Source organism: Tursiops truncatus, chromosome 4 (assembly GCF_011762595.2).
Source record: "Tursiops truncatus isolate mTurTru1 chromosome 4, mTurTru1.mat.Y, whole genome shotgun sequence".
NCBI classification, from domain to species: Eukaryota; Metazoa; Chordata; class Mammalia; order Artiodactyla; family Delphinidae; genus Tursiops; species Tursiops truncatus.
The window spans coordinates 18,594,634-18,608,008 of record NC_047037.1 but is presented as its reverse complement, the minus strand read 5'-3'; the positions used below and the strand labels follow the sequence as shown (position 1 = coordinate 18,608,008).

Here is a 13,375-nt window from a genome sequence, read left to right as displayed (position 1 = left end):
TTTTTAAAGAGTTCATATGAAGGGCAATGGCATTAGCATAAAACTGGCCCTGAACTTCGGAGTTTTAACCACGTGTTCAAAATGATTCGTTTTCTCTTGTCTCCCTCACTCTCTTGGCCTATTTCTCTCCTTTCTTCCTTTATTTTTCCCTCTCCACCCTTCTCGGTGTAAGTTAAAAAAAAAAAAAATCAATGCCACAAGTCTGTATGTTTAAATTCAGCCCACATGACATTTCCTTCGAGTTTAATTGCTTCCATACAATTTATATCCGCTAGTCACGCTACACCCCAGAGTATTAAACATGCTCTTTTACAAAGAAGCTCTTGTCCTATAATAACCCCCATAATCAAAGTGCAGGAATTATGGGTAAGGCCCAGCCAGATGACGGGTGAAACAAACAGGTTTTTAAATTCACCCAAAGCAAGCTTCGGGCAGGAAGCAAATCAAAGCCGGCCACTCTACCATCGGGCTTGAGACCAGAAACACTGGCTTGAACAGAGATCTGGGCATCTTCGCACGTCCAGCCAGGAAGAAATGAAGTCAGATACTATTTTTTTTTTTTTTTTGAAGTCAGATACTTTATATTTGGGCTGCCTTGAAGGGCCACCTGGTTATATTTTCTCTGCTTTCAAGTCAGCCCATCCCAAAAAGTCCTAGTGATGGGCTCCAAAGTCCACTGTTTAAATCATTCTTCTTTGTTATTCTGAGTAAACTAAAGTTAGCTTTTCCATCTTCCCATAAACAACTCAGGTAACATTTCTGGCCTTGTCCTATAGCAAAGGACATCTACAAACATCTCGGAGGTCTTTTATAAACCTTATCTTTCTAAACACTTGTTACTCATCCGATTACCTTCCCCACCTCTCAACAAACCACCTCCCCAAAAGTTCACCTTTGCGATTTTATAACTGCACAAGACACTAACAGGACTCTGAATCTTTGGATCTCCCTTATTCAGCTAGCCCACTTGGCAAAAGAGTTGTGTCTACCCTTCTTAAAAGCCTTTTAAGCAACGTTTTTGGTCCTCCCCACTGGATTCAGATAAATGCTTCTCCACCAGGATAAGACATTTTTTAAAGAACAATTTTTAATTCCATGCAATCTCTCCTTGTGTTCAAAATCCACTCAGGGCAAGAGCCAATCAATCTTTACAACAAGGGTCTAAAATATCCCCACACTTGCTTCTTTTTTTTTTTAATAAATTTATTTATTTTTGGCTGTGTTGGGTCTTCATTGCTGCGTGTGGGTTTTCTCTAGTTGTGGCGAGCGGAGGCTACTCTTGGTTGCAGTGCGCGTGCTTCCCATTGCAGTGGCTTCTCTTGTTGCGGAGCACGAGCTCTAGGTGCGCAGGCTTCAGTAGTTGTGGCTCACAGGCTCTAGAGCGCAGGCTCGGTTATTGTGGCGCCCGGGCTTAGTTGCTCCCCGACATGTGGGATCTTCCCAGACCAGGGACAGAACCTGTGTCCCCTGCGTTGGCAGGCGGATTCTTTACCACTGCTTCACCAGGGAAGTACACCCCACCTTTGCTTCTTAAAAGACTTAGTAAAGGTTTCTATAGCTTACCCCTTTGCCTGTGTTCCCTCATTGATTTTCAGAGACCAGTGATGTTGTCTATGGATAAAGGTTAGAACCAGTAGAGTTTGGATCAGATGTTATTCTAGTCTTAGAAACTGGTGGATGATAACATTTTGCTTATTGCCAATGAACTACTTTTGACCTATTCTAATAAAAAACAATTTCTACGCTATCACTAAAACACAATGTCATTGAAGGTTTATTTATCTTTTACATGCTATACGGATGTATTATTTACTGTAATAGTCTAGATCTGGACATATTCTGAGTCATAATCACTTTATGCATCAAGTCACTGGACAAATCAAAGTAAAATCAGATTTTTAAAACATTCATTTAGAAGCTCCTATTTACATTTTGGAAAGGAAACTTTATATTTTAATGGTATTAGATATTATTTATTATGCAGTGTTCTTTTATCTTATTCCACAATGCAACTTTTTTGTTCTACTCTTGGCAGACTCGACTGTCACTGTACAAAACAGACATTGTTCTAAAAACCCATTTGTAGTGTCAGTAAATATAATCTTTCACTTCAGCTGAAGCAACTCCACAGCATCAGTTTACACCTCCATGATCACTTGCAAGTTTATAATACTCTTTTTCAGCAGCTCTCAAAACTAGACTCCGAAGAGATATGTACCAGTCACCAAGGTGTTTACCAGGCCTCAGAAGGACCTTCCGAGAACTCTTGAAACTTAACGTGCTACTGATACTCAGCTTTAAGGCGAGTATGGACAATGCACTTAGATCGTGGGATTTTTTATTCACACACATAAGGTAAGCTGGACATTCCAGTGCATGAGCAAGTGGAAAATCGAAGTCCTGTAATGGTTTTCAACCAATTAACTAGGGCTGGCCAATTATTAGGTTAAATGAAAAGCACTGTGGCAAAACCTGACTCATTTCACTATGGCTAATAATTAAAAAAGGCTGTGTTGGTCTAGCCACCTGCCAAAGTTTCAGGCAAAAGTTTCAACAATTCTGAGTCTAACCTTTAAAATCATTTCTTTAATGTTGACACTCCAAATTGTTCATAATGACTCTACACTCTCCTCTGCTCCTACTGTTAAATATCTGTTAATAATCACCGACTACTCAATAGTTATTAAAATGTAAGCAACGGACAAACAGAAAGAACAATGTCTCCACTGTGTTCCGTATGGGTTACGGCCCTTGGACCTTTGCTTGAGAACTTTCCAAAGCCCCAAACACAGCCCTTGCCATCTTCATGCTTACAGAAACGCCAGATCAATAAATGCAAGTTTAACTTTTTTCAGTCCATAGATAAGATAACTAAACTTTTTTAAAAGCGTATGGAAAAAACGGACCATAATTTATAAACACATCTGGGGGGCTTCCCTGGTGGCGCAGTGGTTGAGAATCTGCCTGCCAATGCAGGGGACACGGGTTCAAGCCCTGGTCTGGGAAGATCCCACATGCCGCGGAGCAACTAGGCCCGTGAGCCCCAACTACTGAGCCTGCGCGTCTGGAGCCTGTGCTCCGCAACAAGAGAGGCCGCGATAGTGAGAGGCCCGCGCACCGCGATGAAGAGTGGCCCCCGCTTGCCACAACTAGAGAAAGCCCTCGCACAGAAACGAAGACCCAACACAGCCCTAAATAAATAAATAAATTTTAAAAAAAAAAGAGTAAATCCTATAAAAAAAATAAAATAAAAATAAAAACACATCTGGGTACAGCTTGACCTTTAAGTAGGTGTTCTTTCCCCATTCCTGTCTTTCCTTCCTACAAGTTTTTACTACAGTACATATTTATGGTTGGATTTTATGCTAAAACGCACAAATAGCCAAACATATTCTGGATGATATAGTTATGTAACAAGAGTTCATATTTGCCAAAAGTCCTATATGCAAAGGTTTATATTTCACATAGTACCTAAAACTAAGACCCATAAAAGTGGTGACAATTGCACTAGAGAGTGCGTCTACAGAAAACATAAGTCATTTTATAAGCAGCACTGAAGTTTACTGCTTCTTTTATGACTCTTAATCCCTCCTACTAAATTCACATGTTCACACAAGTCCCAAACCAGTAACAGGGCCACTAGATACTCCCATATTAGCAAAATGCAACAGAATAGGCTTTTAACCACAATCCCAGCTTTAACTATAAAATGTATTCAAACTCAAACCAGTTTGATAAAATCAAGCATGTTTCATTTACTTATACTGTGAGAGGATAAACTGACCCAGGGCATTTACCTGCATTCATTTCAGAATCCCCTTTGCCAGCTATCAAAATCAGTTCCGGCAAATGGAGAAACAAAGATGGAATGATAAACGTTTATCTGAAACTACAGTTACATAATATTCTGAACCATAAATTTTTTTTTCATAAATTTTTAACTGATACTCTCCAAACGTAATCTGCTATTTTTATGGCTGCAATTAAGTATGACGCGTCTCAGCAGTGACAGTCCTGTGAGCTACAAACTGTGACAAAAGTTTGACCACAGCGAGGACTGGAGATGGCAACTTTCCTCGTGGCAAGTGATCATCATATCAGTTAGAGTAATATTTTTACCCAAGTCTCATAACTTATCTCAGTTAGTTATAAAACACTGATTTCAGACCTCATTTTAACCAGATGTTTAAATAAGCAAATGTGTGGTCCTTCTAGACAGCCAGCGGATCTCTACAGGGAGAGCACCTTGGTCCTTAGCAGGACACCTCAGCCGAGGTGGGAATTTGTGGGACACGCCTTACCTAATTCATATGCTTATTTTCACCATTTTTCTCTCTTCAGAAGCTATCTTATCCGAATTAGTGCCCCAGGCCCTTGACCTGGCCCAACCCTGGAGAAAGAAAGTGGCCTCAGTGGAAAAACCATTCACTGGACATTTTTCAGTTCTCATCTTCCTTGACCTCTGAGAAACATGCCACGAAATGAACCCTTCCTCCTCCTTGAGCTTCCCTGGATTTGGGGCATTACTTTCTGGATTCCCTCCTATATATTTCCGGCTGTTTCTTCTCCATCTCATTTACCAAGTCTAGTGGCACTTCTCCTTTCTTCTCAATCTATATGTAACCTCTCTCTAAGGAATCTCATCCACACCTGGATTTGAATAATAATAATATATATATGGTTATAGTTATATAGATAATATATGTAGATAATACAGTTATATAGATAATATATCTACCTATCTAATAGGTAGATATAGTCACCTGGAAAAAGAAAAAAATATATATATATATATATATCTCTCCCTTGGAAATCTTAAAGTCACCTTACACTCAACATGCTAAAACACTTCTCAACCTCTTCTAAACCTTCCAGTACTGCTTGTTACAACTAGAAGCACCACCATTCAAGCCATTATATAGCCAGCAACCTGCAAATTTTCCATTTCACCTGTTTTCCTCACTGTCCTTATCTAATTCATCAGCAAACCCTTTCAAATTTACCTCTCTAGGGCTTCCCTGGTGGCGCAGTGGTTGAGAGTCTGCCTGCCGATGCAGGGGACACGGGTTTGTGCCCCGGTCTGGGAGGATCCCACATGCCACGGAGCGGCTGGGCCCGTGAGCCATGGCTGCTGGGCCTGCGTGTCCGGAGCCTGTGCTCCGCAACGGGAGAGGCCACAACAGTGAGAGGCCCACGTAACACACACACACACACAAAAAATATACCTCTCTAATATCCCTGAAATGATTTCACTATCCCTCAAATGATTGATTTCACTTCTTCCCTTTTCCAGCACCACCAAACCAACTTCCCTGTGATTAAATCACTCCTTTGCTCTATCTGCAGGGATGGCATATCACCAATGAAATGATAACACATTTGTTCCAAAAAAGATTGTGAAGGAGGCAATATAAAATATCTAGAATGGAGCCTAACTTAAAAGTCTTTAAATAAAAAAAAAAGAGATAGTAAAAAAAAAAAATCACTCATACGAGTACCTTCATTCCAGAGTGGCAGAATATTCAAGTCACGGCTTGTGAATCCTGAAACTGCAGTTACAGTGTCTATCCCCATTTCATCCCAGTACAGCCCACATCAGACAGCCCTGGAAACCCTGATCAGTTTTGGAGCACCAAGGGCAGCAATTTTCTGAACCACAAAGCCAAATCCCAGTCTCTGAACTATAGTTACCTCAACAAGGTTTCTCACCCTGAGACCTCCCCCTCAGGCAACACATGAATTTCTCCAGAATTTAACCCATATCTATTCTCAGTCCTGAGGCTGTGTGAGGGTCAACCAGAAACAAAGACCACCTAAGCTGTGATTCCCAAGATCCCAAAACATCCAACTGATGCAAGTATAAATGAGGTCATGTGTATACATAATAAATCCCTGAAAGATACACAAGCAATTGTGAACAGTGGTTCTCTCTGAGTAAAACTAGAGGGTGGAGTACTTTTTTTACTTTATATCCTTCAGCTCTGCTTAAATTTTTTGATGAGAGTGTGTTAAAAAGCAGTCTTTTTTTTTTTCTTGGCCACGCGGCTTGCAGGATCCTAGTTCCCCAACCAGGGATCGAATCTGGGCCACCAGCAGTGGAAGCTCGGAGTACGAACCAGTGGACTGCTAGGGCATTCCCAAAAAGCAATCTTTAAGAAGAATTCCAAAAATAAAATCAAGTCAGTAAAAGTGATGTCTGGGAGCTTCCCTGTTGGCGCAGTGGTTGGGAGTCCGCCTGCCGATGCAGGGGACACAGGTTCGTGCCCCAGTCTGGGAAGATCCCGCATGCCGCGGAGCGGCTGGGCCCGTGAGCCATGGCCGCTAAGCCTGCGCGTCCGGAGCCTGTGCTCCACAGCGGGAGAGGCCACAGCAGTGAGAGGCCCGTGTACCGCAAAAAAAAAAAAAAAAAGTATGTCTGTTCATTTTGGTTATATTTATCATTTGCTTGTGTTTTCTACTTTTGATGGACTATCACAGTTGCTTCCTCAACCTGTGAACACCTAAGCCCAGAAAGGTTTTCCATGGGCAAACTGGGAGAAAGACAAATATTCATATCTCAGTATTTGCAGAAAAGCCATCACAAAGGAAAATATATTTTAATAAACAATCCAGCATATGCATTTTTCCACAGTCACCATGTTTTGTTTGTTTTGTTTTGTTTTGGCACCCCAGGTAGGACACGAACCCACAATCCCTGGCTTAGGAACCATGTTTTAATTACTGAGTCTATAGCTAGCCATGTTTACAGGTAAATTAGTCACCAAAAAGAACAGAATTTGAATTTATCTTCAGTGTTCAGAATTGAAGTGTGTCAAAGTATATTTTTAAAACAAAGAGTTAGTGTAGGGGGCCACAAAGACATAAAATATATTATGTACTGAAAAATTCATCATATACAACCTTTGTGCCATAGAATTTGTTTCCATATTGAGACTCGTTATTCAACATCTTTGGTTGATTATTCTTAAGTTAATGAAAGGTGTGATTAATTGATTGATTAGTTGGTTGATATCTAAAAGATAGTTATAAGGGTGGATGGAAAAATAAAATGATAGGTAGGTAAATGGATGGATGGATAGATGATAGATAGATAGATAGATTGACAGATAGATAGATAGATAGATAGAATTAAGGAGAGAGGAATAGATTAGTGCTTCTCAAACTATCTGTTGTAAAGCACTAGTGTTTTTTATTTTCAATCCGCCAAGCCAAGTATGTGGTCCTATTGTAGATGGCTTGTGTGTAGCTCAGGCCACATGTGACTTACCACACAAGTTTGACGCACCCAAACTACCCTGTTCCACAAGGCAATCCCATTGATCATGTGCTTAGATGTCACAGCAATGTTATTTTGCTATAAAAGTTTCTAAACACTCTCGACTTCTGTATCTAGCTCATCACAGGCCCGTAACATAAGCACACTGGTGTCAGTCTACGGACTACACTTTGCGTAGCACTGAGATACAGGCTCAGCTACTTCACACTGCTATGCCACTCATTCCGATTGGTTGGGCATCCATCTAACTGGCCAGTGCACTTGCCAGCCCATGTATCACCCTCGTATAAGAAGGGTAGGTGTATTGGTTAATAGGTAGAACAGTAGATGATAGAGAAATTAGATAACAGATAAGCTAGATATCTAATAGATATCTAATAGATTTATTAGATATCTAATAAATTAGGTAGGAGCCAGATAGTCTCTGCTCTTTATGCAAATAATTCTCTAGATAAAGCGTTAACAACGGTTGTCTCTAAATAGGGATCCAGGGAAAATCAGAAGAATCTATTTTCCACTTTCCTCCCTCCAGTAGTGGCTGAGCATATAATATCTTTATACTTAAAAATAAAATCAGAAACAATCTAAGTGTCCATCAATAGGGGATCAGTTTAAGAAATTCATTGTACATCCATACAATGGAATACTATGTAGTCCTTAAAGAAATAAAGCAGATATTTATGTACAGAAGAGGAATAAACACCAAGATATACTAAATGACAAAAGGAAGGTACAGAAGAGTGTGTACTGTATTGTGTACCATTTGTACTGTATTGAAAATAGTCTAGGTGGGAATACACATTTAATTTACATATACATATGCATACTTGTACTCACACAGAGTTTCTCTGGAAAGACAAAAGAAACTGGTATGCTGGGGAGGGTACCAGAGGACTAGAGGGAGGGTAAAAGAGACTTCTCACAGTACATGCTTTGGTACTATTGAAAATTTTGTCATTTCCATGTATTTATTACCTATTGGAAAAATATTTTTTAATTTGAAGTCATCTGAAAACATTAACATGTGATTCAGCATCATGAGTGAATGTGAAAAGGCGCCAGTGGGCTTCACTAAGAGTCTCGGAAGGATTCCCCTGAGAGGGAGGCCACGGGCTGCTCAGGGCCTAGGTGGGCTTCGTGGATTAACTGTGGTTGCAGAATCTCGATTTTGTCTGTGTCCAGGTGACCAGCCTCATCCAAAACTACAAGAGTATTCTGGGAACAACCAGACCTGCAAGCTATTCATTTACAAGCAGAGATGGCAGATTCAGTGGGGATGGGCCTGAGTCGAGGGTAGCTCCGTACCCCACTAACTTGGAGAGCAAAGACCACCCGCTACGGTGGAACTGCACAGGCTAAATTAAATATAGGGCCAACGAATGGATCTATGGATGGACAGAGGAATGGCTGCTTTGCTAGGAAAGCACTATCATTTCAGACCCATACGTTAGTATAAAGTGCTTAGTTCCCTAAAGAACTAGGAAGACCTCAACATAAGGGACAATGGTGGGGTCTTATGCTACATTCAGATAACTCTAGGATTGGTGGATCTCAATGAAGGGATGAGGAAGCTGCCACACGGACTAGTAAAAGGTCCGTGTACCCATCCTAGCTGAGGTTCTAAAGCCTCAATGGCATGCATGGTCATCTAACAACCAATACTTATCTTGAAGCTAAGTCAGGCCAGGTTCTTCTTGGCCTCAAAAATAGACCCTTAGCATTTCTGCTTCTGCACTTCTCTTCCTATCCCCTCTTTCCTGGAAGGCCCTTCTGCTCACCTGCCCACATTCTTCCCATTTTTCAAGACTCCATTTATGCCCAACCACCTTTACAGAGACTTCTTTGAACACCCAGCCTTCATCTATCTTCCTCTCCACTGCATTTAGTACGTGGAGCTAGGATTCTAAACTTTCAATCCAGGATGCGCACAGACCTGATGGAACTCCATTCCTGAACACGGCAGATTCCTATGAAGAATTCCAGGGTGCAAGCTTGCAAAGATTTAAAAGAAAATATTATGGGATTCTTTCCTTATCAAGCACCTACCTCTGTGCCAGGCCCTGTGCTCAGGTTATACAATGACAAGCAAGAAAAACATCATTCTTGCCCTCATGGAGGTTACAGTGTAGTAAGAAAGAGAAATAAATCAACAGTAATATGGGGCATTCCCTGGCAGTTCAGTGGTTAGTACTCTGGGCTTCCACTGCAGGGGGTGTGGGTTCGATCCCTGGTCGGGGAACCAAGATCCCACATGCCGAACGGTGTGGCCAAAAAAAGAAAAACAACCACACAACGATAGTATTATAGCAGCAGTGCTACGTCTGCAGAGCCACAGAGGGCTGTGGGAGAACCTGGCAGGAGCATCTAAGCCAGTGCGGGGGTTGTGAGTCAGGCGAAAACCCCGGCAGGGCTGGCATCTAAGGTGATGCCTAAAGGTAGTGTAGGCATTAACCGGGCAAAAAGCGGGGAAATAATATTCCAGGCACAGGTAGCAGCTTGTGCCAAGTTCCTGAGGCCAGGAGCACAGCCAATGGGAGAAACCAAAAGACGGTCAGCCCAGCTGCAAGTTTCAGACCTAATAACCGTAATAGAAATGACAGCCTTATCGTGACACACCTCAAAGTGCTTCCAACCCAGGAGGGCAGCTGCGCACAGGTCAGAAGGAGGCTATTTAGCCTGGTTTTGTCTGTATTCCCCATGTCTCTCCAGCTAGACTGTCAGCTGCCTGAGGTCCGAAAAGCTGCCACATTTCTCCCCACCCCCACCCCCGGGCACAGTGCACTGCGTTGGCACACAAGAAGAGTGCAATGATTTTTTGTTGTAAATGCTGAAATGGCTGAAGACCTTTAAGATGGCACAAAGGCAAGGCCCTGGGAGAGCACTGCCCCCACCACCATCTCAACCAGGAACAAGACAGGAGTAAGTAAACTTTCAGGGTTTCTCGCTGTGCCAGGCGCAGAGCAAAGCACTTCGCGTATATTCCTGGTTTCGCTTCATCTAACAGCAAACATCGTTTATCCCTTTATCATCTGCTGGGTCTAGATGGAACATTCAATAAAATCTAGAAGTCCAGGAAGAAGTGTATGCAAATAAAGAATATGTTGAAGGAAATTCAGAAGATTTGCCATGAAGTCTACTTCTTATCCTGACTTTTCTGGAGAATTTTTGGTTAAGATTTTAGCAATTACGGTGTTCACTTCTAAAGAAAATAACCCAAAACAGATTAGCAGATGCAAACTGCTATCTATAGAATGGATAAACAACAAGGTCCTACTGTAGAGCACAGGGAACTATATTCAATATCCTGTGATAAACCATAATGGAAAAGAATATGAAAAAGAATATATATATGTATAACTGAGTCATTTGCTGTACAGCAGAAATTAAACACAACATTATAAATCAACTATACTTCAATAAAATTTTTTAAAAAAAGAAAGAAAAAAAAAAGAACCCAAAACAAGAAAAACACAAGCAGTTCCCAAAGAGGATCTCCTTAGTAACGTAAGCTCCAGGCTTCAGTTACTGAGCTAAGGCTACAAGATCCCTCCCATGTCCCACACACCTACCCAAATCTACCACTCCATCTTCCCCTGCCTCTCTGCTTGCTTTCTGCTGTGGTTTTCCTAACTTCCCCCTTCCCCCAATTTAGAAAGAAATATGTTTATTATGCGACATTTGGAACATACAGAAAGGCAAAAAGTAGACAAGAAAAATCTCCATAATCCCACAAATGACCATCAACCACAGTTTGGTACGTAACCCTCTATCAGACAGACACACACACACTTTTTAAAATAAAATCAGGATTATGACCCTTTCACAATGTACCATAATTATTGGGTATTTATGTGTTATATCCCACTTGTCTGATATTTAGGGCCATTTCTTATCTCTAAGCATTGGTAACTAACTGTTAAATCAAGAAATATAAATGAAAACATAATACATCTACTCAAAGCACACTGAAAAGAAAAACTGTAACTTGATTTAAACATGAAACTCTCAACTAGAGAAATAACAATGGAAGTCACAAAAACGCTTCCCAGAGTCCATAGGACATTCCTAGGTGGACAGTATGAGATAATAGTTGGAATAAAAATGTTCAAAAGTCAAATATGCTTGTGAAATAGTGGCTTAAAAATAAACTAGTTTTGTAACAAGTGACTCCGGAGTCTTGAACGTGTATTGTGAAATTCCAAGAGAGGGACAGAGCCTGCAACATATCCCAAGTCTATTGGTCCAGGAACCTTTTGTTCACAAAGTATCTGAGTGGACTAGGGTTCAAGGAATACACTTTGGAAAACATTGCTCTGCTGATATTTCAATGCACTAAAACATTCACAGTCCCCCACAGACCAGCAGAAGGGCCATCCCCTCAGAATTTCCCCTTCAATAAAAAGTTTATTACTGCAGTCCTCAGTCTTCCAAATCACCCTTTAAAAAAAATTATCCCCTGGATTGGTGGATTCATTTACTTCCACCATCCTCTCCTGTGGTTAGATATTTCATTGAGGGAGGACGGGAAAGGCAGAGATGATAAGTAAGGGTGTAATTCCTACACGTCTTAATTTGTCAACAAACAAAAACTGACACTGAATCAACCCTTTAAGCAATGTATTTCGAATCAATCTCTGCAATTATAAAGACAAGGAGAAGTAAATTTTTTTTCCTGTAAGCTACTTTACTAACATCTAACTAACCCTCTCAACAAGTCCTCAGCAACATACCCAATCCTGACATACATTAGGTCATCCGCCCTCCATGTCACATCTGTGTGCCCTGTAAAATGATATGGATTTATTAATGGTGAAAATCTCAATGAGAAGAAAAAATAGTCATTGTGGGTATACTATCCGTTTCTGGTTTGGTTCATCATTTCTCTCTCTCTCCAGCACTGAGGGCTCCAAATTGGATCACCCAGACTGAGTTTAGAAGCGAACTCTAATGCTCCATCCACCACTCCAAAGTTATCTGGTCACCAAGGATACCTAGTTACAGGGCCTAATTATGGGCATGTAACTGACATGAGGCAGTACAGTACAAGTGCAGAAGTACAGGTTTGAGAATCACATAATTCTAATCCCATCTCTGCCACTCGCCTGTTATGTGACCCTGGGCCATTTACTCAACCTTATTGTGCCTCAGTTTCCTCAACAGTAAAATGAGAAAATAACATGTACCTGTTCACAGGTCACTGTGAGAGTTAAAAGAACGTGTGAAAAGCACCTAGGGTTATGAATAAAGTTTCCTTACGCATGTGTCAGGAGTGTGTTCCATGGGTGATTCTGGCGCTGCCTCTCCGGGAAGTACTGACTTATAGCTCCCTGCCTCCTCTGCAATAGAGCAGGTAATCAACCAATGTCAATTCCCTCCCCTCTTCCTCTCACCCCACTTCTCAATCTCACTCCCCCTCCCACACACAAATGGGGCTCCACGAGTAGCTACTAGCCAGATTCCAAAAATCAGAAAGTAGATCCTCCTCAGAAGAGGTTAGACATCCTCTGCCCAAGATGCTGTAGCAAAGGGGAATCTGTGGTGGGCATTCTTACCTAGGTTTTTTAACAGGAAAATTGATTCTCAGTCTTTATTTACAATTTTAAAAACCAGCTTGCAATTCCAGATCCAGGCTTCATTCAGCACCAAACAATAACTGAGAGTCAAAATTAGTTTATCCTACTAGCAAGGTCTCTGCATCCGATTTTGGCCAGGTAGACAGCATATGCATGTGGGGAGGCAAGGGGAAGCAAGAACGAACTTGTACTGAAAGTCTACTATGTACCAGACACTTCAAATATGTTATCTAATCTTTAGAAATACCGTGAAATAGGACTTCCCTGGTGGCGCAGCAGTTAAGAATCCTCCTGCCAATGCAGGGGACACAGGTTCCGTCCCTGGTCTGGGAAGATCCCACATACCACGGAGCAACTAAGCCCGTGCGCCACAACTACTGAGCCTTTGCTCTAGAGCCACAACTACTGAGCCCATGTGCCACAACTACTGAAGCCCGCGCACCTAGAGCCCATGCTCCACAATGAGAGAAGCCACCGCAATGAGAAGCCCGTGCACCGCAACCAAGGGTACACCCTGCTCACCGCA

At 41.6% G+C, this 13,375-nt stretch overlaps 1 protein-coding gene across 3 annotated transcripts in view; it reads right to left on the bottom strand.

Annotated features, from left to right (window-relative positions):
* WWTR1 (WW domain containing transcription regulator 1) overlaps window positions 1-13,375 on the bottom strand; it is a 131,868-nt gene that overhangs the window by 112,320 nt on the left and 6,173 nt on the right. For 2 of the 3 annotated variants that reach the window (XM_073803706.1, XM_073803707.1), the window contains exon 3: window positions 1,564-1,611. The exons of the other annotated variant lie outside the window; for it this stretch is intronic. In XM_073803706.1, the coding sequence (XP_073659807.1) occupies window positions 1,564-1,611 (48 nt within the window). The remainder of the gene's footprint in view (window positions 1-1,563; window positions 1,612-13,375) is intronic. 3 annotated transcript variants of the gene reach the window in all.